This window comes from Quercus lobata, chromosome 12 (genome assembly GCF_001633185.2).
Source record: "Quercus lobata isolate SW786 chromosome 12, ValleyOak3.0 Primary Assembly, whole genome shotgun sequence".
Lineage (NCBI taxonomy): Eukaryota > Viridiplantae > Streptophyta > Magnoliopsida > Fagales > Fagaceae > Quercus > Quercus lobata.
The window spans coordinates 9,172,029-9,197,707 of NC_044915.1; the positions used below are offsets into that span (position 1 = coordinate 9,172,029).

The window sequence follows — 25,679 nt, forward strand, 5'->3', positions numbered from 1 at the left end:
TCCTAATGATAGTTTTTTATTATTAGACTAAGACACCAATAAATTTTTTTGGTATAAACGAAGATTAAACTCTAAATGTCTTATTTAATCATTAAAAATTTTACCAATTGGATTAATTGAAATTCACGTATTTGTTTTAAAAATAAAACGGTCATCTTTGTTAAAAAATTTATTTATATTTGACCAGGGTCAACTACGAGTAAAAGGCCTATGCTGACCGCGTCGTTTGGGTTTCATAAAGAAACCGTGTGAATGTGAAAGCCACTTAAAGTAGTAGACCCACAACTTTATGGAGAGCTAGAGAGGACAAACAAAATGTTGTTAATCTCAATCATTAGTGGAAAATTAATCCTATATATATATATATATATATGTCCCTCCCATTCAGCTTGTTTGTCATATCAAGCTTCGATACCCAGAAATTATAAGCTATCTAAAACATCACCCTGCTCCTCCCTGATAAGAATTTGAACTCTCTGACGAAGAAAATGAAGGTAGTGGTGAATACCATGCTCAACAATGATTTAGAAGTTCTGTTCCTTATTGTACTTCCAAATTCAAATCATGTCATGTAATGTAATACTAATTGCAACTTATTAACTTTATTGTAGCAAAAGGTAGTGATCCAGGTGAACTTGAATAATGGCAAAAAGAATGCTCGGACCAAGGCCTTGTAGATTGCAGTTGGTGTACAAGGTAATCATTTTTTTTTTTTCCTTTCAGTTGTTAGCATTGAACCAAATTTACATGCTCTTTATGTACTTGTTTACTCCCCCAATTACTTCAATTAAGCTCAACAAAGTTTTACTTAGGAATTTAAAATTAATGATCTTTCTTTTTGCTGCATAAGGTGTTGAATCAGTATCTTTACAAGGTGAGGATAGCAGTCAAATTGTTGTTGTTGGGAATGACATTGATTCAGTCCACTTGACATCTTTGCTGAAAAAGAAAGTTGGATCTGCTGAATTAATGAGTCTCTCACCAATCAGTTATGAGAGGGAAAAACAACAAGAGCCCAAACACAACGAAATACAATCAAAGGTTTGGCTAGCTTACCAAGCTAGTGTGCCATATTATTACACTGACATCTTAGATAACAACCAAGTCTCTTGTACTATTATGTGACCACATGTATGAATTTTGTCAATGGCTAAAACATAAGTAGACTTTCTTAGATGCTGTAACATAGATTCTACATACAATTCATGCCATTGAATTTAATTCAAAAATCACAAGTAAAGCACTATGTGTAAGAAGTGTGGAATGACTTTCTAAGGTCTATCTCTTTAATAGAAGAGAAAATTTTTGTAAAAAAGTGTAATTGGCTAAGAAATTATATTCATGTAATCTAATAAGAAATAAGGATCTACTTCAAGGCATATGGTTTGTTGTTGAAATACATTTCTTCAGTATTATTTGCAAAAGTTCTCTAAACTAAGCAATGGCTAGAAAATGGAATTCTGAACCTCCTAGTAGACGTCAAAAACATCTAATAAAGTGAGGAAAAGGAGATCTGAATATCATCAAATCCCACTATTTTGTAACTTTGTTCACCTGTAGGGGCAGACAATAACTGTTAAGATGGTGAATTCAAGATGGAGAAACCTCACCCTTGCCTTAGGGTATATAGCTATTTATTTTCAATATGTAATCATAACACTACATTGTTTTATCCCCAATGTTCATAATAACATGAATTTCTAAACTCAAAATACTGTACGTAGGAAAATTTACTCAAAATACGCAATACTGTACATTGGAAAATGTACTCAAAATAATGAACATTGTTTTCTATAACTAATAAAAAACATGCTTTTACTAGTCTTGGCCACGTCTCAGCCATTAGTCTGCTAGCCATGTATACACTATACACTGTCAGCAAACCAGTCTGATCCCCAGTAAAAAAGAGGCCCCCAGGACCTATTTGAAGAGTCTGGACTTCTTGTTTTGCAAATAATCTGCCCCTGTCAGTGAATCTAAAACAATAATCACTAATATTAGTCAAATCCAAGAGGGAAAAGAAGAAAGATTTTTCACAAAGGGAAAATTGTACTCACGTTGGCAGTTCATAGAGGTGGACAGATTTATCGCTACAAGAGCAATACAAGATTGGTTTAACATCGAGATCAGTCATCCCAGAAAGTGCAAGGATGCCCTGTACCATGAAAAATCATACCATCCAATTAGTTGACACTTTTGAAAAATTAAGGCTACAGCATCAACAACATGGCATTGCAACAAAATAATATACCTATTGAGTTTCTGCTCAACGACTGTAGCACAACTCAATTACTTAAGAAGGGAAGCAAATAAGAAAGTAAATGAAACTAATTGTGGTTCAATAACTTACATGTTCTTCACTGTGAGTATAGATTACTTCCAAGCTGCCATCCTCGGTAGAAGCCCAAACTTTTATCGTGCAATCCAATGAACCAAAGAACAAATACTTATCCCAGCACCTGAGAGACTTCACAACATCATCATGCCCATTCAATGTCATAATACACTGCCAATTTTCATGATCCCAAACCTGAAACAAAATATAAGAACAAAAATGAATTATTATTATTTTTCTGACAAATCAAAACAAGATATATGGTCCTTGCGCACGTATAAAGAAAATGACAACAACAAAAAACAAAGAACAAAAAAAAAAAAAAAAGAAGGGATAGTTAATAGATTCAAATCATATCAGTACCACATCAGATATATACTGCTCAGTTTTACAGAGTAGAACTTAATCAATTTAACATAAATAATTTAGTCACTAAAACAAGGACATGTTATTGTTGCCTGCAAAATACATGAGGGAGAGTACATCATTTGGTTGGATGCAAGATTTGAAAAGGGGAAATTTCAAACAAGAACAATACAGAATCACTAAAACAAAAGGTCAGCACCAGGTCTAAATGAGATACAATCCAACCACAGTCCTTCCAGTATAGATGAAGCAAGTAATGAGAAGAAAGAACCAACGATCTTAAATAATCAAGCTCTCTTCAAATACTAACTACTCACAACATAAAAGATACAACAGCAGGGGGAAAAAATTCTTGAAGAGAAAAACTAACCCTTATTGTTTGGTCCACGGCCTATTGCCTCCTCCAACAACTAAAGATGTTATACCATGCGTGTGGCCTTTAAGGGTTGCGGCAAGTTGAAATGTAATGTTAGTTTCATAAGTGCCTTTCCATGCCAAAATAACACCATCCTGCAATCAAAAGAAATACTAAATTAATTTTGGACCAACTTTAATTAGAATATAAGTGATGTACACACAAGAAACACTCAACACCAAAATCTAGTGAGACCTCGAGCATTAACATTGGTCATTCCCCACCACCCCCCTTTTAATAAGTAAAAGCAAACGGCTTTGATAGTAGAGTCTTAGCCCCAGTTTAAACTGGGAAACTCTAGTGGGTGAGACAAGCATGACAACCAACTGACCAACCCCAAGCATCTGCTATGGATATGACTCACAATATCAAAGTACATTAAATATAAAGAGATAAGTTCTTGCTCAAACAACTAAAAAAAAAATTCTGAAAAGGGAAACACCCGGAACTCAACATTACCCAAATTTAATCAAATAGAAAGAATAAAAGCTAGTAAGAGAACACAAGAATTCTAAACTATTAGTAAAGTGGCTTACCTCTACCCCAGCAAAAAGCAAATCATTAATAGATTCCAATGCATTGACTTGCCCAACAGGTCCATTGAGACTGTATTCAGCACCTGATTCAGTATTCCACACCTGCAGCATCATCAACATGCCAAATCAAGGTCACATCATGAACTGACCAAACCCAAAAAAAAAACATCAATGTGGCAACAAAAAAATTGGAACAAAACATTACTCGGTTTTAAGCTAACCTTCACAACATTTGGCATGCCAACAAAGAGCCATGGGCCTTCACTACAAACAGATCCAACTTTGCCACCAAGGTTAATCACATTAGCACATTGACCAGCACGGCAGTCCAAAGCCAAATTGTTTCGTCACTGCTACCTGAACAGAGCTTGTTGCATCTTAGAGGAAGTGCAATTCCATTGACTGCCTGTTATCAAAAAACTCATAAATATGGTTTTTAAAAAACAACCTGCTCTATCTAGAATTAAATTCATGGTAGGCCCCATCATTCATGTGAGAGGAGAGAGCATTACTAAAGGAGTATTGAATAACTTTCCATCATTTAGATAGTTATATAATGACAAAGTCTAAATGAGTTCCAGCACAATTCAAAAATAAATGGGAGATTGTTTGAGTGAAACTTGTTCAACTCCAAAGAAATCCCGAGATGAATTAGGTCTAGTCCTATATCTGGACCATGTTATGATAAGAGAATGCTCACTTTGGTCAAAGTAAGAGCCCATCATAATTTAAAGCATGTCTTAAATTACGATGTGTCTTGATGGCTTCTTGATATGAATTTCATGTAAACAACTAGAATCATGTGCATGCAGGTCAATATGATGCAAACAAAACTTTTTGAGTGAAGTTGAGATGCTGAATCAACATTTTGAAATTGAAACTATAAATATCCCAGATAATGCAACAAATCAAAGATTCCAGGATACTACCATCATAATTACTTCAAGTACAGCCCAAGTTTTATACTTGAGTATGCCAATGCCATTTTACAAGAAAACTAACTGGCAGTATATGACTAACAGATATCATTTATATCCCTTGAAAATCATCTTCGTATGGTGCAGGGTAAATCCCTCTCACTAAGGATGCTGCTTACAAGTTACAGTTACAGAAGGCCTAAGGATGCTGCTTTCAAGTTACACAAGGCATGAAGAAGATCAGCAACCCTGTCAGCGTCATTGGCAGAAATATTATCAATTCCAATTCAACTCGTGGAAAATCAACCAGCTTTCAGTTTCAATTTGGTATTTTACCCACCTAGACTCAAATTTTACACAAACATTATTTTTTGGTAAGTAAAAATTTTACATTCCATACATAGAAAAGAATTTTCAAATGCTAAACATGGATCCAGTCAAAGGTTAATGACTGCATATATATTATAGAACATATTAAATGCATCAATAGGAAGTCCCCTACCATCTACATCATTTCTATTTTTCCAGTTTGTTAGTTATCTAAAGTCAAACAGTCTCTTACGTAGAAGAATAAGATTTAATTATACTTTAAGCTATAACCTTAATTTACAAAGAGGCATTTAAATAATTTCCCTAATTCCAATTCTGCATGACTGTGACTCAAGTTGCTTAATTGCACATTCCCTAAAGCACACAAGTTGAAAGTTGAAAAACTAAGCAAATTCTCAAAAATGAAACAATTTTTTTTTTGATAAAAACAATGAAGCAATCAAAATATTATAGAGAATCATTTGAGCATAACTGAAAAGTAGTGCCGTGGAAACAAATTACATGGAAAAAAATAGAGTTCACCACACCTTTAGTAAACGCAGATCTTTTTGAATCTCTGGGGTGATGGTTTGTGCAGGCAAGTCAAACCTATGCACATTTTACCAAAAAAAGAATGTAATCATTGTTAGCAAGAGAAAAAAAAAAAAAAAAATCTTATTAGTTGAGACCCAAAAAAAACTAAATTCCTCCACCCATTTACACCTAAGACTATTTAAGGAGAGAGCTAGTCATTAACTTGAAAACAAAAGCATTAAAGTTTATAAAATTCAAAGCTTTCCTCTCTTTCCTTTTCTTAGCAACCAATCAAACATAAGAAAATATAATGAAAAGCTAAAATAGAAACTCCTCGTTAAGACACAGACATACCAGCCTTTCCCAGCATCTTTGAGCTGCTTCAACTAATGTCTACACTCTATGCCATAGCAACTAAAACACAGACATACCAACCAAAAGCATCAACTAATGTCTACAGACTCTACACTCTATGCCATTGCCTTTATATATAGACTCAATAATTAGCACAGACAAGAAATTTAGAAGTCACAGCATCTACAATCAAACATAGAACATATGAAAAACTAATATGAAAGAACAGAGATCTCAAGAGTTCATTATGGCCAGACTGACACTTAGAAACTAACGAAGGCCAAGGAGCAGTTTCATCGGACCAGACCTTGAGATCTAGTCAGAACATTAAGACCTGACATCTTCAACTGTTCAACATCACCTGAGCAAAGTCCATTCAAAAGATTAATCAGTCATTTGAAGCATAAGCCCTTACCAATCTTGAGGACTCCTCATTAGCCATCAATTGCTGATTGGAAAAAAGGAGTCCTCTCCCCCTTAAAAAGCTCTGATAGTAGTGAGTGCCAAAACTTGCCCCAGATGATATTGAAGATGACAATGTCTGCAAATATGACATCCCCCACTGCAGATTCACTAATTTCCAATAAAGCCATGGATGAAGAAGAAGGCTGAGTGGCGGTCCTATTACTGTCTTGGCACCTCATTCTCATCTCAACAAGGAAATCAAAAATTATAGTTGGGTCTGGCTGCCCTATCCCCTTGAAGTCAGAGAGGTGCTTCTGTATGAATTCATAGCCAATCTTCCCAGTTTTCTCTGCACCATCAAATGATCAAAGAGGCCAAGACACCTAAGATTAGGTGTCTGTTGAAATATGAAAGAATGTTGTCTAGCCTGTGATGTCATGTATAGTAGTTTACATCAGAGGACTCTAATAAAAAGAGTTATCAATATAGAGCTGTTCTTGATTGTCAGTTTAACAGAAATTAGAATAAGAAAAGTATTTCATTTTATTTATTTTTGAATTTTTTGACATTTTAGACTTGAAAAACCATAACTAAAAAGTGCCTTAAACAACTAGTTTGTCAATTTTGGTTTCCCTTGCTTCAAACCCAGAAAAGAAGTAAATACATTTATACTGAGACAAATTGAATGTTTTACTCTCTCTGATTGCTACAAAACAGGAAAATATTGTAAAATGCAAATTTAAAATGTTACCTTTGTGTTCCCATATAATTTCCATTTTTTTTTTTTGATAAGTAAGAATGTTATATATACGAAAGGCTACTCTATGCATAAAAAACATAGAGCAAACCTAGAAAGACCCATATAATTTCCAAAGTATATGAATCTTTTTTTCACACTATTACTAATTCAAAAAAATTAATTCCCTCTAGGACCCAATGATACGATGTGGCTATCATACAACACAATAGTTTACAAGCATGTTCCAACTAAATTCCTAAGAAGAAAAAGAAATGGGAAATCAAGGGAAAAACAAATATGCAACAAACCTTTTGTCTTTGTTTCACATCAAACATCCAGTTGCTACACATGCAATGAAAGGTGGCCAACTAACTGCATTTGGGCCCAAGCACATCATCAAACTTCCCAAGAGCTGTTCTTTACTGTCAGTTTATCAGAATTTGGAATAAGAAAAGTATTTCTCTTTTCTTTCTTTCTTTTTCTTCTTCTTTTCCTTTTTTTTTTTGTATTTTTTTTTTTTTTGAATTTTTTGAAGTTTTCGACCTAAAAAACCATAATAAAAAAGTGCTTGAAACAAATAGTTGGCTAATTAAAGGTGACTAACAATCTGTGGAAACCAAAACAGAAAAAATCACTATGAACATATTCTCAATTCATTAACTTTCTAATCTTTCCCCACAACTAATATTTACTTTATAGACTCCTCTCGACATAAAAAAATGTAAAGAGGTACCAACTCTTTTAAAGTCTGTTTCCTACATTTTACCCAAGTTTCATTCAAGAATCATTGTCCACAAACAATCATCAAATCCTAAACCTTAAAGTGTTGCTAAAGGACTCTAGATATTAACAAAAATATCTTTAAAGAGAGAGAGAATAGGAAGATTAAGGATCAAGAACAGACGAGCATAATGCCATCTCTTATGGCAATAGAAACAATATCAGAGCATGAAACTACCCCTGGACAAGCCTTTTCAAGCTCCTCCTTGATGAAATCAATTTTATTGAAAACCCTCAAGGTCTGATATGGTTTTTATTAAAATTGCTGTCATCAAAAAGGACCGAAGCACCATAGCCCTGATCAAGAAAATCCCACAAAAAATTAAGACCAACAAATTAGTACCTAAAAATAAACGGCAAGAAATTAGACACCAAAAATAAGAACATACAATTTTTTATCATCATCTGGTCATGGAATGTTAGCCAGTGATCTAAATTATGAATGAATGCTGTCCCTCCATCCTGTTAGAGAGATAGAAAGGGCCACCAGCCTGTACATAAGAGCATTCCAACAAAAAGAATTACTAAGAGTGGTTCTTTATTATTAGTTTAACTGAATTTGGAATAAGAAAAGTATTTCATTTTTTTTGAATTTTTTGAAATTTTAGACCCGAAAAACCATAACCAAAAATTTCCTGAAACAACTAGTAAAGGTGTATGTAACAATTTGTGGAAACCAATCCAGCAAAAATCACTAGGAACATATATTCAATTTATTAAGTTTCTAAGCTTTCCCCACAATCAATATGTAATTTTAGAATCTTATCTAATTGAAAATATAGAGGACATTAGTCTACTTCTCCAAGCATCCTAGGTAGCACTAGGGTAATTAACACCGCTCTTCAATAAATAAATAAATAAATAATTACTCTTCATGCAATCCAACCAACAAGATCTATAATCTATAAAAGGAAGGTAATATTACAAGGATGTAATAATGATAATAAATGAAATATGTAATAGAATATAACCCGATTATTTGAAGCTACAACTAAGCAGTGAAGTTGCCCCTTTTTAAAAAAAAAATACCCAGACCACAAGATGTAGTTAGAATTGCAATGGAGTAGAGAAATTTCCTCTCACACTAGAGCATAAAGCAGGGTCATTAAATGAAGTCTGACATAAATAAAGCATTAAAATGTGGTGGTTACATAGTAGTAGCCTATATATTCTCTGGTATGGCTATACCTTAAACATAAAAGGTTTTTTTTTTTTTTTTAAGGAAGCAAAGAAGCTTATGCACCCAGTAACACTAGTAATAAGCCTCACATTAACACAAGTACAACCATTCCAAACTTGCATAAAGGAAATTAAAAATGAAGAATCTTCTTACCAATATAAAGACAGTTTTAAGGAAGCAAAAAATTTATGAAATAGATATTTTCAAGTATATTAGTATATAAAAATATACCTAGTATTTGTACCCACTAAATTCTTCTTCAATGAGTTCGTCCACGAGCATTCTTCTAGGATCTTTGTAACTTGTTATGTCTTCCTCCATAAACAATATTCACTAGCCATTTCGGTTTTCCACTTGAGAACACAAGATAACCCAAACCCAATCCAAACATGAATCCACAACCATACCCCAACAATACAACTTTCCAATGAAACCCTTTTTCAAATTCGAAATCATCTTCTTGAATGGTTGATGATGGTGATGGTTGTTGTCCCTCATCATTGCCACAAGCTTTTGTAATTGGAAATCCACATAACCCACGGTTCCCATAGTAAGAATCATTCATAAAGGTATTGAACTGTTTACCTTGGGGTATATGTCCAAAGAGATAATTTTCTGATAGGTTTAAAAATGCTAGCATTGTGAGATCTACCAATTGTATAGGAATTTCACCTGTGAGCTTGTTTGAGGAGAGATCTAACCATTCAAGATTGGTTAAATTTCCCAACGATTGAGGCATACAACCTGTAAGATTATTGTGTGAAAAATTAAGCCCCTTCAATGATCGAAGCTCTCCAATTACCTTTGGAATTTCTCCTTTGAAATTATTGTTGGAGAAATCAATGGTTGTGAATAGACTTTGGATTTTTACCAAATCAAAGAAAAACCCTTTCATCACCACTGTCACAGAATCTTGATAATAATTATCACCCATATATTTCAATTCACCTTTGTCTGCACTCACATTCATCATGGCTTTTAAATACTTGAAAAGGTTTGTCGGCAAATGCCCATGGAACTCATTGTGAGAGAGGTCTATGATTCGCAAATTTGGGAATGGGAATTTGGTCTTGGGGTTTCCTAAGGCACCATGAAAGTTGTTTGATCGCAAGATAAGAACCTACAACTTTGGAAGAGTTTCCAACCAACAAGGGAAGGTGCTATTAATCTTGTTGTAACCAAAATCTAGAACTTCCAAATTTCTACAACGGACCAATGATTGTGGCAAAGACCCTTCAAATTGGTTGCCATTGAGTTTAAGACTTCTCAAGCGACATCCCTTTGCAAATTTCGTTGGGAGGGTGCCATTAAGATTGTTATTTTGTAAATTCAGATCCATGAGATTGTCACTAAAGTTTCCAAAACATGGAGGAATCATGTTACTCAAGTGATTATAAGACAAATCAAGGTACACAATAGAACTGAGATTGCAAATCAAGGAAGAGATTTGTCCAGTTATTTTATTCCTTGCAACTGAAAAGAAAGATATGCCCAGTGGAGGTATTGGAAGTGGTCCTTGAAGCAAGTTAGAACGAATATCCCAAGTTCTTCCACGGAAGGTGTCCTACACTTGTCAAGAAGTTGTATGAAAGATTCAAATAGTACAATGAATCCTTCCCCACCTCCAAAAACCACTTCGGAATATTGCCTTTGATTTGGTTTTTGGAAAGGTCTAAGGATTTTATATATTCTGCAGTTTGTAAAAAGTGTGGAATTTTAGTTATGTTGGAAGAAGACAAATGTAATGAGAAAATGTTGGGCAAGATATTGGTGGCGAGGGTGAAGAAGCTTAGTGATAGATGAGGGTTATTTGACATATCAAGAATTCCAAGACTTTTGAGTTTTGAGAATATATTTGACTCCACATTGCCACTTAAATTATTGAAGGAAACATTTAGTCTATAAAGGCTCACCAATTTAGAGATTGACAATGGAAGGGGACCATGTAGTTTGTTATTACTCAACAGAAGATCAACCAATGAGTTATGCAGGAATTCACCAATATGCCCAGTGAATTGGTTATTGTCTAGAAATAATTCCTGCAAAGATGGTATGTCATACACCCAAGATGGTATAGTGCCGTTCAATAAGTTATGAGATAAATCGAGATATACCAAATTGGAAGGAATTTGACTAACTGACTGACTATTGGAAGAACTGTTTGAAGAAGAAACTTTTGTCCAGTTTGCTGAAAGATTTGGAAGTTGACCTATGAAATTGTTGCCTGAGAGATCTAACAAAGTAAGTCCTGCATTGTTTAGGAGGGACCATGGACACTGACCACCAAAGTTATTATATGAGAGGTCCAAAGAAGTTATTTGTGTGAGGTTTGAAAGAAATGTTGGATGCGATGAACCTATGAAACTACAATTTCTGAGGGACAAATCTTTTAAGGACTTGAGATTGCTGATAGAATTAGGTATGTCAATTGGGAATCCAGTACTAGAGAGACCCAAGGACTTGAGAGGAGTACTCCAGTTATACGTTGGAAGGGAACCGGTGAGATTGTAGTTGTAACCTACCTCAAGCAGCTGGAGGTTTGGGAGGTGGAATATATTATCTGGGAATCTCCCTTTCAATCCACATTTAGAAAGACTAAGAGATGTCGACAGCAACTGAGGTCGACAGCAATGACATGACCGTCATCGTATCACAGGTGACCCCATCCCACCCACAACAATTTGTACCCATTTTCCACGAATTCTTCGGAGGATAATAATAATAATCGTCACAACGAGAAACGCCGACAGAAAAAGAGTTTCTGAAAAGGAGCAAAGCAGAGGATTGGTGTAAATGGCAAAGAGGCGTTGATGAATTAAAAGAGAGAGAAGAGGAACAATTATTAGGTTGAGAAAGCAAGAGGAAGCAAATGAGTAAGAGTAATACCCGCTCCATTTTTGCTCTGGCTGGTTTTAGAAATCAGATTCAGAAGGAATGATATGATATATTTTGGGAGTTCTTTTAGGAAGAGATAGGAAATGGGATGGCATAGATACATATATATTTATAGGTATGACGAGAGACCATAACAACGATTATCAGGCACGTCACATGTAGACAATTCTAATCCCTAGTCTTAGCTTTATTTTATGGGTTGGGCCAGTGACTTGGAAAATTAAGGTCATGTGGGTCTTTTTTTTTTTCTTTTTTTTGATGGAAATCTTGTGGGTCACTTTAGTGTTAACCAGCGTGCAGTTGCATTGGAAATCTTATTTTAATGAACTTTTAGTAACATTATTTTAATGAACATTAAGTATGAATTATTGGATGGACTAGCGTAGACTTCAGCGGACGAGCTGGATTGCTTTGGAAATCTTATTTTAATGAACTTTTGGTAACATTATTTTAATGAACTTTAAGTATGAATTATTGGATGGACTAGCGTAGACTTCAGCCGAAGAGCTGGATTTGGGAGTGTTTAGATATAACTTATTTGTTAAAAATTAAAAATTTATTACTGAAAATATTATAGTAAAATAATTTTCAAAAGTGTGAATAATTATGTAGGACCCAAATTTACCTAAAAATCTGTATTTTGCTGAGTTTGTTGGAAAAGTGAACAGTACCTATATAGCATAATTCTTTGATGCAGATTCATTGATTAATAAAACTAACTTTTTATTTGAAAAAAAAAAATTCAAAGTCAACAAATCAGGTATTCCGAGTGAGATTTATAAAAACTCCTTATAAACAAGTATCATAATAATCCTCCAGGGCCCTGGCCTAATTGTTTAACTAAATTATTTTAATTTAGGCACATACCAACTGCACAAGTAAAAAAAAGACCAATCAAGATCTTAGAGGGTTTGGGAATTTCTAATCACTGCTCAGTTCTCATTTATAATGATTATGGTTTTGAAATTCCTAATCATTGCTTATATATTGTGCAGCTAAAAATGTTCTTGACCTCTTGGTTTCCCACATTTTTATTTTACTATGATTTAATTTGGCCTAGAAGGGGTTTCCAATGCATTGCCTGAAATATAAGTACTTCTGAAAACATCCTTAAGGAATACTATATTGATCTTAATTCCTATAAGGTACACTCATGACCAACATTGTGAAATCGTGTTTTAAAATTCTTATTTTACAATTTAACTAAAATCATTTTTTTTTTAAATTAAAATTTCAATTCATGTGATAGACTGTGTAAGGTAAGTGTGTATTATAGAGTATATGACATTGTGATATCATTACCCAGGTCTAATTTGGTGTTATAAAATTTCAATTCATGTATACAATTGTGGAGCCAATATCATACTCGGTTTCTTTTTAGGGAAAAAGTAGAGGGATTTAATTAATGACTGATTATTTACAATTTGATTAAATTTAAAATAAAAGATAAATATATATATATATATATATATATTAATAGCTAAAGCTAAAAGAAAATCCAATTAGATTTCAAATTGGAATTCAATTAGAGTCTAATTTTATACCATATGTCTCATCTAATCTAAGCCTTTAAATTTTTGTGCCAAGTGAGTTAATATAATGTAGAGAATGAGGAGTTCAAAATAAATAAACCCAAGTAATATATACATATATATATATATATATAACCAAATCATATCATATCATATCATATCATATACTATATAATCAAAGTTGAGCTTAGAAGCCGTGGTTACGTCAAGTGGCTTCACCAAATTACAAAAAAATTATTAGATTTAAAAAAAATAAATAAATATTTTTTTTTCCTTATCTTCTTCTCCTATAATTTCTAAGTTGATAAAATTTTAATTTGATTGCAATTCAAATTCTTCATCTAATCCTTTTATTATTAAATTATCTATAATTTCTAAGTTACTAAAAATCTTAATATTACAATCCAAATTCTTACTATTTATTTTGACTTAGATTATATAACTATACAAGTATGCAGATCATTAGGAAAAAAAAAAAACCAAGTCCGTTATCTATTCATAATGATTTACCAAACTATTTTTTGGATAAAGTAAAAAAAAAAAAAAAATTGTAAATGATGTACATACATCAACGTTTCCTTATTTCTATTCATTTGAACTTTTTCTATTCCACTTTTTTATGGGATAGCAACAAGACACATTGATAAAAAAACTTATTTCCAATAGGATTTAAATTCTATATCAAGTGGAACTCTATCTATATATATCTAGAGTGAAGTTTACTCCCATATGTGAATGCCTAAATCCTATGACAATTGAAAATGTAGGTAAGCATTCTTTCTTCATTATTATTTTTTTCATTTTGTTTAAGCTATTTTTTAAACTTCAAAAAAATTAATAAAAACTTCTCTCACACGTACTTAAATCATGTATTCAGCTTATTTGTTCTCTTCTACAATAATTGGTTTAGGATTTCGTTACATACTTACACTTTCATCTCTCAAAGTGATAGAGGAAATTGCAAAAAATTTGTTAGATTTTTTATTTTTAAAAAATAAATATTTTATTTTCTTTATCTTCTTCTCCTATAATTTCTAAGTTGATAAAATTTTAATTTGATTACAATTCAAATTCTTCATCTAATCCTTTTATTATTAATTTATCTATAATTTCTAAGTTACTAAAAATCTTAATATTACAATCCAAATTCTTTACTATTTATTTTTACTTAAATTATATTACTACACAAGTATAAAGAAAAAAAAAAAAGCAACAACCCAAGTCCGTTATCTTTTTCATAATGATTTACCAAACTATTTTTTGGATAAAGGAAAAAAAAAAAATTGTAAATAATGTACATACATCAACGTTTCCTTATTTCTATTCATTTGAACTTTTTCCATTCCACCTTTTTATGGGATAGCAATAAAACACATTGATTAAAAAACTTATTTCCAATAGGATTTAAATTCTATTTCAAGTGGAACTCTACTTATATATATCTGGAGTGAAGTTTACTCCCATATGTGAATGCCTAAATCCTATGACAATTGACAATGCAGGTAAGAATTCTTTCTTCATTATTATTTTTTTCATTTTGTTTAAGCTATTTTTTTAACTTCAAAAAAATTAATAAAAACTTCTCTCACGCGTAGTTAAAATCATGAATTCGTCTCATTTGTTCTCTTCTACAATAATTGGTTTAGGATTTCGTCAAATACTTACACTTTCATCTCTCAAAGTGATAGAGGAAATAAACAGGTACATTCTTTGTTCTTTTTCTACATTTATATCTTAATTTATGATTTGTATTAGTTTCTTAATTTTAGAATATGAATAATTTTGATTATTTTTTTAGTTGTGTTATATTCTTCTAAAAATAATCGTGTTATGTTTATATGTGCATAATGTATATACATGGCTTGAGATTGTCACCCTAATAATTTGAAACTAGGTTCTTGAATAAACATTTTTTTGTATTTAATTTTCTTATTCTTTGTAAGGCGTTGATTTTATTGCATGTGTTTTTGGATAAAGTTTATTATAGTTATTTTGTTTTTTTTTTTTTTTTTTTTTTTTTTTGAGGTTTTGATATGATATTTCACTATGATTATCAATATCTATTTTAAGAGTTTTAATCGGTAACATATATTCTTCCATGAATATAAATTAAAGAGACATTTTTTTCGAATAAAATAAATAGTAAAATTAAGAACCAAGTTGGTTGACTATTTGAAACTCACCTTGAAAAGTAAAATTTGTAACTTATTTGTTGGGTTAAGATAATTAAACATTTTTATTATTTTAAAATAACATTTTCAAAATTATACATAAGAAAAAAAATATCTTATTCATGATATAAACATATTTACCGATATATATATATATATATAACTTATTAAAAGAGTACAATAAATATGTTTGTATTTAGAATGCATAAGATAATTTAATTTTTTTCGTATATTATTTTTTGCCAATATCATGAAACAATATTTCTAAGCTTTGCTTTAAACTGACATGGATTTGAATTTTTCATTAATTTTTTTGTAAAATTTTCTTTATTTTAAATTTTTAGTAATTTAGATTGTTCTTAATTATTGAATTAAGGTTTCCACTTAAATTTGATTTCAATTATTGTTTTGGATAGTTTTTAATTATTAAATTTAAGGTTTTTCTATTTAAATATATGTTGGTGATTAATTAAGCCTTAAAGCTCAATATATATATATATATATGATTTTTTTTTTAATACTAAACATTTTAATACACACGAGGAGAAGGGATATGGTCTTAAAGAAACTGACACTAGTATATATCCATTATGGTCTAACTCTTCAATACACAATACGGACTTTATAATACTTAAAAGTAATATATATGCATTTTATAATACATTAATTTCACACAATATGCATTCATTATATTACTTAAAAGTAAAATATTCATTTATTTTTATTATCTATTCTATTATCAAATTTTAAGTAAATTAATAAAAAAAAACTATTTAAATATGAATTTTGATTAAGCCGTGCATCACACGAGCATAATGTAACACCCCAACCTAATTTCATAATTAATTTTATGGGTTTATGTGCATGTCATTATCTTAATTACTTTTAAGTGCATGATGCTTTGATATTGTGATATTATAGAACATATATGCTCTTTTAATGTGATGGATATAACTTTATAAAGGTAAGGATATATATATATATATATATATGTATATATATATGTATGTATGTATATGCAAAGTGATATTATTTTTGTAGAAAAGTGTGAGTGTGAATGCAAGAAATTATTTTTGTAGAAAAGTGAGTGTGAATGCAAGAAAGTTGAAAAGGTGAGTTATCCTTTCTTTCCTTTGCAATATACGTAAATCACCCAAGATATTTTGCTTGACTTCTTGACTACACCAAAAGGTTCATCTCTTATTCTTCTTTCCCTATTCCTTTTCTTTGTCTTATTTCTTTGTTCTTTCCTTGTACTTACACGGCAACACTTCATTTTCTTCTTTGACTTTCTCAAAGAAAGAAGACTAAAGAAACTCTTTTGCTCCCATTTTCCACGGGTCCATGCAAATCAGAAATTTGCACCTTACTTTACTCTTTTTCTCTTAAGGAAAGAGCTAGGAAGCTCTCTTGATTCTTTCTCTCAAAACCCACGGTCAACACCACAAAGGAAAGATGAAGCTTCATCTCATTTCTTCTTCTTACTCTCTTAAAGAAACTAGAAAACTCAAGGTATTTGGTAAGTCATGAGGTTATTTTAAAGTATATTATGCATTAAAAGATTTTTGATTAGAGATATGGCATATAATCATTATTCTGACAAAGATATGTTTGTGAGCTTTCGAAACCTTATATATATAATTTAAGCATATTGATGCTATTACTGATTCCACGAACATGATGTTTAAAGAAAAGAATGGAAATACTATTATTATGAAATGTTATGCAAAATTAGAAATTTCAGTATGATATAAAATATGAAATGTTTTCAGGTTATTTTATCTGGTAATCTGAACTCAGCCAGTAGGGGTTAATTATTGGTTTTCCATGGAAAAATGTTATATGTTTTGCCATTTAAAGCACAGGAAATGGGGCTACCCATAACTCTAGGCCATTTAAAGTAGAGGAAATGGGGCTGCCCATAACTCTAATCAGAACAAGGCCTTCTCCTCAATGTATACGGACGGTGGGGAGAAATAAAACCTTGAGGAGATGTGCCATCAGGCCTCTCAAAGAGGACAATATCATGCACACAAGGTCACCCAAATGCGATAAGGCCTTCTTTGTACAGACTTATCAAATATGGACTAACCAATATGTTATGAACAGCTATGTTATGTTATTAATCATGAGAGAATTATTTTGTTAAAATGCATTGTGAAAAGTAAAAGCTCTCATGGCAAGAAGAAGTTTCTGATGAAAAGAAAAGTTGTTCATTAAAGATAAAATTTTCTGAAGTTCTGTTGTGCTATAAAGATAAAACTTCTGATGAAAGTACAAGTTATGTTTAAAAGTTATCAGATACCTGTTCTTTATGAAATGTTAAGTTTATGACTATGAAAGTTATAATATTTTTTGGGAAAATGTTTATGAAGAAAGATTTTCTTATTGGGTCAAGATGTTTCTAGTTTAATACAAAGTTGCCAATTATCTGATTTAAGTTAAAATGATTATTTTGTAATGAGAATATACATATGGTGACTTTATAGGAAATGAAATAAGCATAATCCGAAAGTTTTTGGTAATATTAACCAGATAAAAAAAAGGAGAAAAATTATTTTCTATGAAGAGCGTATAAACTATTATTATGAATAGTATAAAATACTATGCATGAAAAGATGTTCTCTTGTTCGAATATTCATAGAATGAAATGATTTGATTTACATGCATCCTTATTGAATTCTCATATATCTTACCTTTACTGAGCTGTGTAGCTCACCCCTTCCACACTTTCAGTTAGCAAGTTTTATTTTGGAGCAGAGGGAGCCTTAGTCGAGTTTGGAAGGAGCTGGTTTTAGTTTTATATGTATAGATCCTAAATTAGCAATTTTATGTTTAGCTTTGTAGTATTGTGTATTTTAGGATCTAATGAAAAGTTGTGTATCTTAAAGTATTAAGAGATGTATTATGTGAAAGTGTGGAAATTAAATGATTGGTGGATTATGTTATATTTTGAGTACAATGTAGATGCTCTGACTATCAAGTGAAAAATTATATCAAGAAGTAAAGAAACAAGAATGAAAAGAAAAGGGGAAGCTTTTGTAAAAGTTTTCAAAAAGTTAAGTTGATATTTGTTAATATCATGTTTAGGCTTGATATTAGCATGCCGGTCATGGTCACAAATCCGGGTATCGGGTTTGGGGCATGGCACATAATACTAGTCTTAGAGAAAATTTGATTAGAATCAAAATTAGATTTTTCCTTTGTTATCTTTTCATATAAATTAAATTATTTAGATTTTTTCTATTATTTTTTTTTTGAACTAATGAGTATATATATATATATATTTTTATTATTATTTCTATTTAGATATTTTGTATATGAAGATCTTGAATGTAACAAACTGTAATTGAACTAAACGATCTCATGCACTTATTCCCATTCAATTTAGAAGATACAGATACTATTGAACCAATTTATTCTTTTATTTTGTGCTGTATTTAGTAGAATTTCACAAACAATAATAGTGAATTCATATTGTATATGTAGTGTTCAATAGTGATTTTCAAAAGTATACATATAACAGCAGTGTAATTAAAAACTTGGAATAACCAATATCATTAAAATTGCAATGAAAAATCATTTTAGTACCTTCAAATATCCTGGTCAAACTGATGTCCTATATATTTAATAACCTAACTTAACATCAATAACACTACTATAATTTATAATTCATATGCATAAGCATGGGTTACATACTAATTAGAATAATAATAGATGATTATTTCTTTCTTTCCTTTTGTAATGGAAAAAAGTTTCATAAATGTCTAGTTTAGTAGAGCTATAAACTTACATTCTTTTGAGAGTATCCAAATAATAATAAGAGTTTTTTCTTTTCTTTTTTTTCTTTTTTCATGTGACTAACTATTTATGAAGATAGTTAATTTACTCGTGATTACTAATTATTAAGACGGTTTTGATAGTATTAGTAAAATGTTTTTTTTTTTTACATAAAATTTTAATTAATGTCACAAGAATTCTACTAGTATGCATAAAATTAAATAGTACTATGGTGAGAGAGAGAGAGAGAGAGAGAGAGAGAGAGAGAGAGAGAGAGAGAGAATAAGTATTTAGGGGATAAGAAAACAAATATGCAAGATAATCAATAAATAAGATATTATACATTAAATAATTTAAATGAATATGTAAATTTTATGCAAGAAATGGTGGGACGAGCAAAATCTATCCCATCCATTTACCTATTTGTGATAGGAAAAATTTGCATAGAATAGAACACATAAAACTGATCAAACAAGGTTGAGATTGTCAAAGTAAGAGCTAATGAAAAATTAAATTATTGACTTTATCTCTCAAAATTAGTATCAAAGAAAATATATACATATATATATATATATATATATATTTATATTTATATTACTGCTATTTTTTGAGTCTTTTATTGCCAAATTCCTTCAATTTTGAACACGTGTGGTGCAAAGGTATAAAATCATGAAAAGTTTTCACTATGTCTTTTGTAATAATTGTTTGGAATTCCAAAGACTTGGAAGGTTTTTTTCATTTTTTTTGTTTTGTTTTTTTTTTGGTTTTGTTTTGTTTTGTTTTGTTTGTTTGTTTTGTTTTGTTTTTTTTTTTTTTTTTTTGAAGAAAAGACTTGGAACGTTAAGTGTTATAGTCTTCCTTCTATTAACCAGTGTCAAATTGGGACTATTAAAATAGTTTGTTTCAAATTGCAAAGTTGCAAATTGAAGATGTAGAAATCATGTTAACTAGGTCCCTGTATTGACCCAACAATCATGTTATCAATTTATCATGTTCATATAGCATTCATATTATCATATAGCAATCGTGTTATACAGATCTCTATTTCTTTTCTTTTTACTCAAATAATTATTTTTTTAAAAACTCGTTTATAATTACATATATACTCAAATTTACTCAATAGTATCCCGTACAAGGATCAAGGATAGAGAAAGTTGAACAAAAATTATGAAATCATGAAAAAGAGTCACCAAAGTATACACAATGTGTACATTTAGAGACTGGAAGCACAATTAGTGTAGAAACAATAATGCTTGTTTTGACCGCTAATTTTAAATTACGGCTTAATTGCTTTTACTCTAATTTAACTAAGTGCAGAACTAGAGTAAAAGATGCGCAATAAACCGAAACACTACTCTAATGCATAAGCAAGTACAATAAGCGATAAATGTAAAACTTAAAGAGGAGAGAAGAAAGATGCAAACATAAGATAACACCAAGACATGTTATCGAAGAGAAAACCGCAGTACTCAGTGAAAAACCTCTTCGCGGCCCTTCAAGCCGAAATCGATCCATGAGTGAATAAGTTGGAGTACACGAATATCAAAAAGACCCTCTAAGCCTAATCTACCCAATGTACTTGAACCCTCCAAGCTCTAGCTACCAACAGACTTCTCGGAGTCTTGTCTTCACTAGTTATCCAGATCCTGCAATTCCACCCGATTGTATCTTCCACTCAATGACTTCTTCCAATGTTTCCCATAAGTACCAAAACTTCTCTCAACACTCAAAATGGGTGAGATAAGTGTTTGGGCTAAAAACCTCTCAAGGATATGTAGATGGAGATGTAGGAGTAAATGAAAACTCTAGAGAAATGATATAGAGGATTGTAGGTAAACAATCTCTAACTCTCACGTGTTTCTACATCTACAATCACACATTGAACTTAAAGAGAAGCATATATGAAAAAATAAAGATGTCAAGAGTTCATGATGGTCAAGACTGTCACTTAGGAACTAACTATAGGCAAGAAGCAGTTCCATCGGACCTGACCTGGATATCTAGTCAAAACATTAAGCCCTAACATCTTCATCTTCTCCCAAACAAAGTCCACTCGGAAGGTTAATCCGTCATCTGAAGCATAAGCCCTTACCAGTCTTGCGGTCTTCTCATTAGCCAAAAACTGATGATAAGCAAAAAGGAGTCCTCTCCCCTTTAATGATTGGCTATGAATTTAAGTACACTCATTTCCAATGATTCCATGGGTTGAAAAGAAGGCTAAACTAATCATGATGTGTACAAAGGTGTAAGGATTTTTGTGTGAATGTAAGGGTGAGTTTTACTGCAATTTTGACATTCTATATTTCTCTAATTCATTTTAGGACTCATGCCCCTCATTTCAGGTTATTCCCTATTTTGAAGATTTTTTTCAGGTGCTCTCAAAAGGCCTGCTCAGTATAGGGAAGGCTTGCTAAACTCACGTGATTGTTAATCACTTGCTTACCATTAGCTCATTGAAGGCCAAAAAATTTGTAAGAGGGACAAGCTGACTTTGAGGATTTAGGACAATCATCATTTAATGCTTGATTGAATTTGAATCCTTTTATTGGGTGTGAGGATAAGTGTGGGATAATAACTTTGGTTCAGCAGATATACCAGAATTCCCATGCATACTTGGGTGTGCACACAACATTGTCTATGGGCTCTAGGGTCCTTCAAGTGTTCCAAGCCCCAAGAGAGGAACCTTAGATGAGCCCAACGTCAATACAAAATGACTATTCTACCCACCATTCCATACCTCCTGATCACCCCCTTTGTTGAACTTCTTCCTTGCTCCTTGTGAGCTTGGTTCACTTATTGGCAAAGAAAACATGTTGTTGCTTCAAAGGGTTTATTTTTGAATGCTAATTATTGTTACACATTGTGACTCACACACAACAATTGAAATCATATTTTGAATTTCAGTTATAATTGTGAAATGATAATTTTGACACAATTTCAAATATATGCCTGTGTGTAAGTATTACTACTCATTTATGAATTCGGTGACCTTTACTTTATCTTTCTTCACTTGGCTTAGTGGTGCCCAATTGGGCTTCATCCATAGGCCCAAAACAGTACAATTTTGTTTTGGTTTGGTTGGCTATAGAAGGCCACAGGCTAGCATCAAAATGGGACCCCTCAGATCAAATTTGCAATGGATTTATGTGGGCCATTCGTTTTAATTAAAGGTTGAGGCCACAGGCTACACTCCCAATTTGTGTACTAGCTTGGTCATTTCCAATAAGCCACAGATTGGCATGAAAGGGGGCTACTTTTGGGCTTTATATTTGTGAAGAATTTTGTGGCCTCAAGCCCATTTCATGTTATTTGACCAAAATACCCTTAACAAAGATCAAACTTGCTCCATCAATACCAAGAAAATCACCAACCATAAGTCAATAAACATGAGAAAGACAAGAAATCAATCATTAATTCAATTTCATAAATAAAACTCATGTGCTAGCAAAACATCCACTAGTGAGATCATTTCTATTATATCTTAATATATTAAGAAAATAGGGGTAGGTTTTCCAATTAGCTCAATTGGTAAAGTCTCTAATGATTGAATAAAAGATCTGAGATTCAATTTTCACCTATACCAAAAACCGACTGGTGTCTTGGTCTAATGATAAGAACTCTCATCAAGAGTGGATGTATAGATTGTAATTCTCTATATAAAAAAAGGGAAAATTAGTTACTTGTTATCTAAATTCTCTAAACCACCCCTAATATTTAGCTAATAATATTTCAAGCAAATAAATAAGGGGGTGTAAAATTCACTTAGAAATTTTGTGTAAAAATTAAAGTACAAAGCTCACCTCCTTTTTCTAAAATTTAGGTTACCTCTTCAAATTTTAAATTTTAAAATTATCACAACCACTAGGTAAATACAAACTTCCCACCACACAAACACACATTCTCCCATTTGAATTCAAATTCCCTTTTTCCCTGATTTCAATTTAAGCATTAATTGCTCTTTTAACTTCTTATTCTTATCTTCTTCTTTTTCCACTCTTTTTTTTTTTTTTTGAAATAAAAATTTAAAAATGCTTATGATTCTCTTTTATTCCTTATAAAAAAATAAAAAAAAAATAAAAAGAACTAAATTACAAAGTTAGTCCCTATTCTTTACATCATAGATTAATTTGGTCCCAAACCTTTTAATTATGTCAATTTGATCCCTAACCTTTTAGTGTCGTGTCAATTTAGTCTCTGTCATTATCTTTTGGATGGAAATTGCTGATGTGGCAAATGGCCCAAATAAAAAATAAAAAAAAAAATTTTGCCACATCAACAGACACCTATACCACCATGTCATTTTAAAAAAAAATCAAATTAAATCCAAAACACGTGACAACCAAAATCCCTAACTCATCATTATCTCTTCTCCCAAGGGAATTTGCAAGATAACATTGGTGAGGGAAAGAATATAATAAGTTGACAAGCGTTAGAAACAATACTGCAAACTAGCATCTTGAGTTTCAAAGGCTCAATTTCAATCTAGATATCGAGTCTCAAATACTTGAATTCCACTTGTTGATCTGGTTATTTTTTGCCACATAGATCTCGAGTCTTAAAGACTCGAGTTTGTAAAAAGTAAATCTGAGTCCCCAAGACTCGATTTCTATAGTGAAACGAATCAAAAAAAATTAGATCGGGCAGGAACAGAGAAACAGAGAACAGAGGAACAAATCAAGAATGAAGAAGAAGAAGAAGAAGAACAGAGGAAGAAAAATAGAGGACCAAATCGGGTAGGAAGAAGAAGACTTAGCTTTGAAAGGAAGACTTAGACTGGATGGAAGAGGAAAAGAACTAAGGAAGAAGAAGAAACAGGCAAAGACGAAAAGCTGATTTGAAAAGAAAAATGGTGGAACACAAGTTTCTAAAACTCGAGTTCCACGTGGAAAAAATTCCACGTCAGATACTATCGCTTGCATCTCGAGTTTTAGAAACTTGAGTTCTACTTGATCTCGGGTTTTTAAAACTCGAGATGCTAGTTTTCCAGTTTGTTTTGCAACATGACAACTAACGATATTCTTAGAAAATTAATGCTAAATGGAAAGAAAATTCCTCTTCTCCCTCTCTCTCTCTTGTTAGTCAGACTGACCACCCATCTCCATCTCTTCTCCCTCATCCTTAAGATTTGAAGTTGCAGACAGCAGTAAGGACGATGATGCTTCTATCATCTGGTGGCACCAGTTCTCTCAATTTGGCAAAAGCACAAACCTATAGACAACCATAACCTCAAGACGCAACAAGAAAATGCATTGACTGGTGCTCCCTCTTAATACTAACTTTAGCCGTAGCATCGGATCTGGTTATTGGGGCCTTTAAAAGCAGATTGTTTAAAGATGAAACAACCCAAGCCTTTCTCAAGGTATTGCTGATGGTATTCCTCTACTTGGTAGTGTTTCTTGGCAGGTAGTATCTCAGTTACAATCTTCCTGTTCAAGAGCTTCTGTTGTCATTCCAAAGACTCTCGTTGCATTTTCTTGCTTCGGTTTATAGAAGTATATACCATATCTATACTGGGTCCCCACATCATTTTCCTGCACACCAAGGAGTTTATTGTTAGCATCTGTAAAGTGATAAGGTCGTGAGACAAATGTGTGTAAAACAAGGTCAAATAAACAAAGCATATGTTTTGAATATGGAAGTAGTGTGACTTTTTATACTTAGCATAGGGGCATGCGAAATTGAGAGACCATAAAAGTAATAATCTTAGAGATTTTGGATGGTGAGTTTGGAGACTAAGAAGAGAGAGGGGGAGAAGAGACGGAGATGAGTTAGAGATTTTGATTTTAGGAATTTTGATTGTCAAGTGTTTTAGTATTTCAGATTTAACTTGGTCTATTTTTTAATGACGCGGCGGTACAGGTGTCGGTTGATGTGGTAAAAAAATAATATTTTCTCAATAGCAGCTCGACAAATAGGCATTTGTCAAGGTTTATGAAACTCAGTTTTCCAAGACTATTTTTCATCCAATCTATGATTATATGTTTGAGCTTTCTTTTCTTAGAACCCTAGACATATAAAAGAATTATTTTAAGGGTCGTCAAAGTGGACGTAAGTTGCACAAGTGTTGAGCAAAGTTTGTTCAAATAAAGTGTAATCGAAGACAGAATTTGCCCTAGTTCATCTTTCTTGTGAAGAAGTTGCTGTGTTTGTATACCGTAGGGTTTTGTGACCAAGCATCTTCTTGATCTTCATTTTTTGGATGAACTGAAGAACTTTGCAGCCAACAACCTTCTCTAGTTAGTGATTGTAGTCGTGTACTGGGATCCACGCAATTGATTAGTCACGTACTGAGAACCGTGCATTACAAGGAGAGATTGTCACTACAGAACAAGTCCAAGTGGGTATTGGGGTAAGGGTTCAACTCTAGGTTGGTATAAGGTATTGGGATTCTTTTACTTGTAACCGCTTGTTGTGATAATAGTAGATTTTCG

At 32.0% G+C, this 25,679-nt stretch overlaps 2 protein-coding genes, 1 long non-coding RNA gene and 1 pseudogene across 3 annotated transcripts; 1 reads left to right on the forward strand and 3 right to left on the reverse strand.

The window, feature by feature from the left end:
- The first annotated feature begins 406 nt into the window (after positions 1 to 406).
- LOC115970758 lies at positions 407 to 1,309 on the forward strand. The gene is made up of 3 exons (XR_004087138.1): positions 407 to 494; positions 612 to 696; positions 851 to 1,309. It is a non-coding gene; the product is annotated as an uncharacterized LOC115970758 (long non-coding RNA).
- Positions 1,310 to 1,598: 289 nt separating this feature from the next.
- Positions 1,599 to 6,932, reverse strand: LOC115970752 (annotated as a pseudogene).
- A 509-nt stretch (positions 6,933 to 7,441) lies between these two features.
- Positions 7,442 to 10,372, reverse strand: LOC115970753 (receptor-like protein 9DC3). Its single transcript, XM_031090359.1, has 3 exons — positions 9,102 to 10,372; positions 8,080 to 8,181; positions 7,442 to 7,987 (listed from the first exon to the last, which is right to left on the reverse strand). The coding sequence occupies exon 1, from the start codon at positions 9,841 to 9,843 to the stop codon at positions 9,157 to 9,159; it is 687 nt and encodes a 228-aa protein (XP_030946219.1). The 5' UTR covers positions 9,844 to 10,372; the 3' UTR covers positions 7,442 to 7,987; positions 8,080 to 8,181; positions 9,102 to 9,156.
- Positions 9,991 to 11,561, reverse strand: LOC115970188 (receptor-like protein Cf-9 homolog). The gene is made up of 3 exons (XM_031089849.1): positions 11,558 to 11,561; positions 10,784 to 11,442; positions 9,991 to 10,434 (listed from the first exon to the last, which is right to left on the reverse strand). The coding sequence occupies exons 1-3, from the start codon at positions 11,559 to 11,561 to the stop codon at positions 9,991 to 9,993; spliced, it is 1,107 nt and encodes a 368-aa protein (XP_030945709.1).
- Positions 11,562 to 25,679: the final 14,118 nt, after the last annotated feature.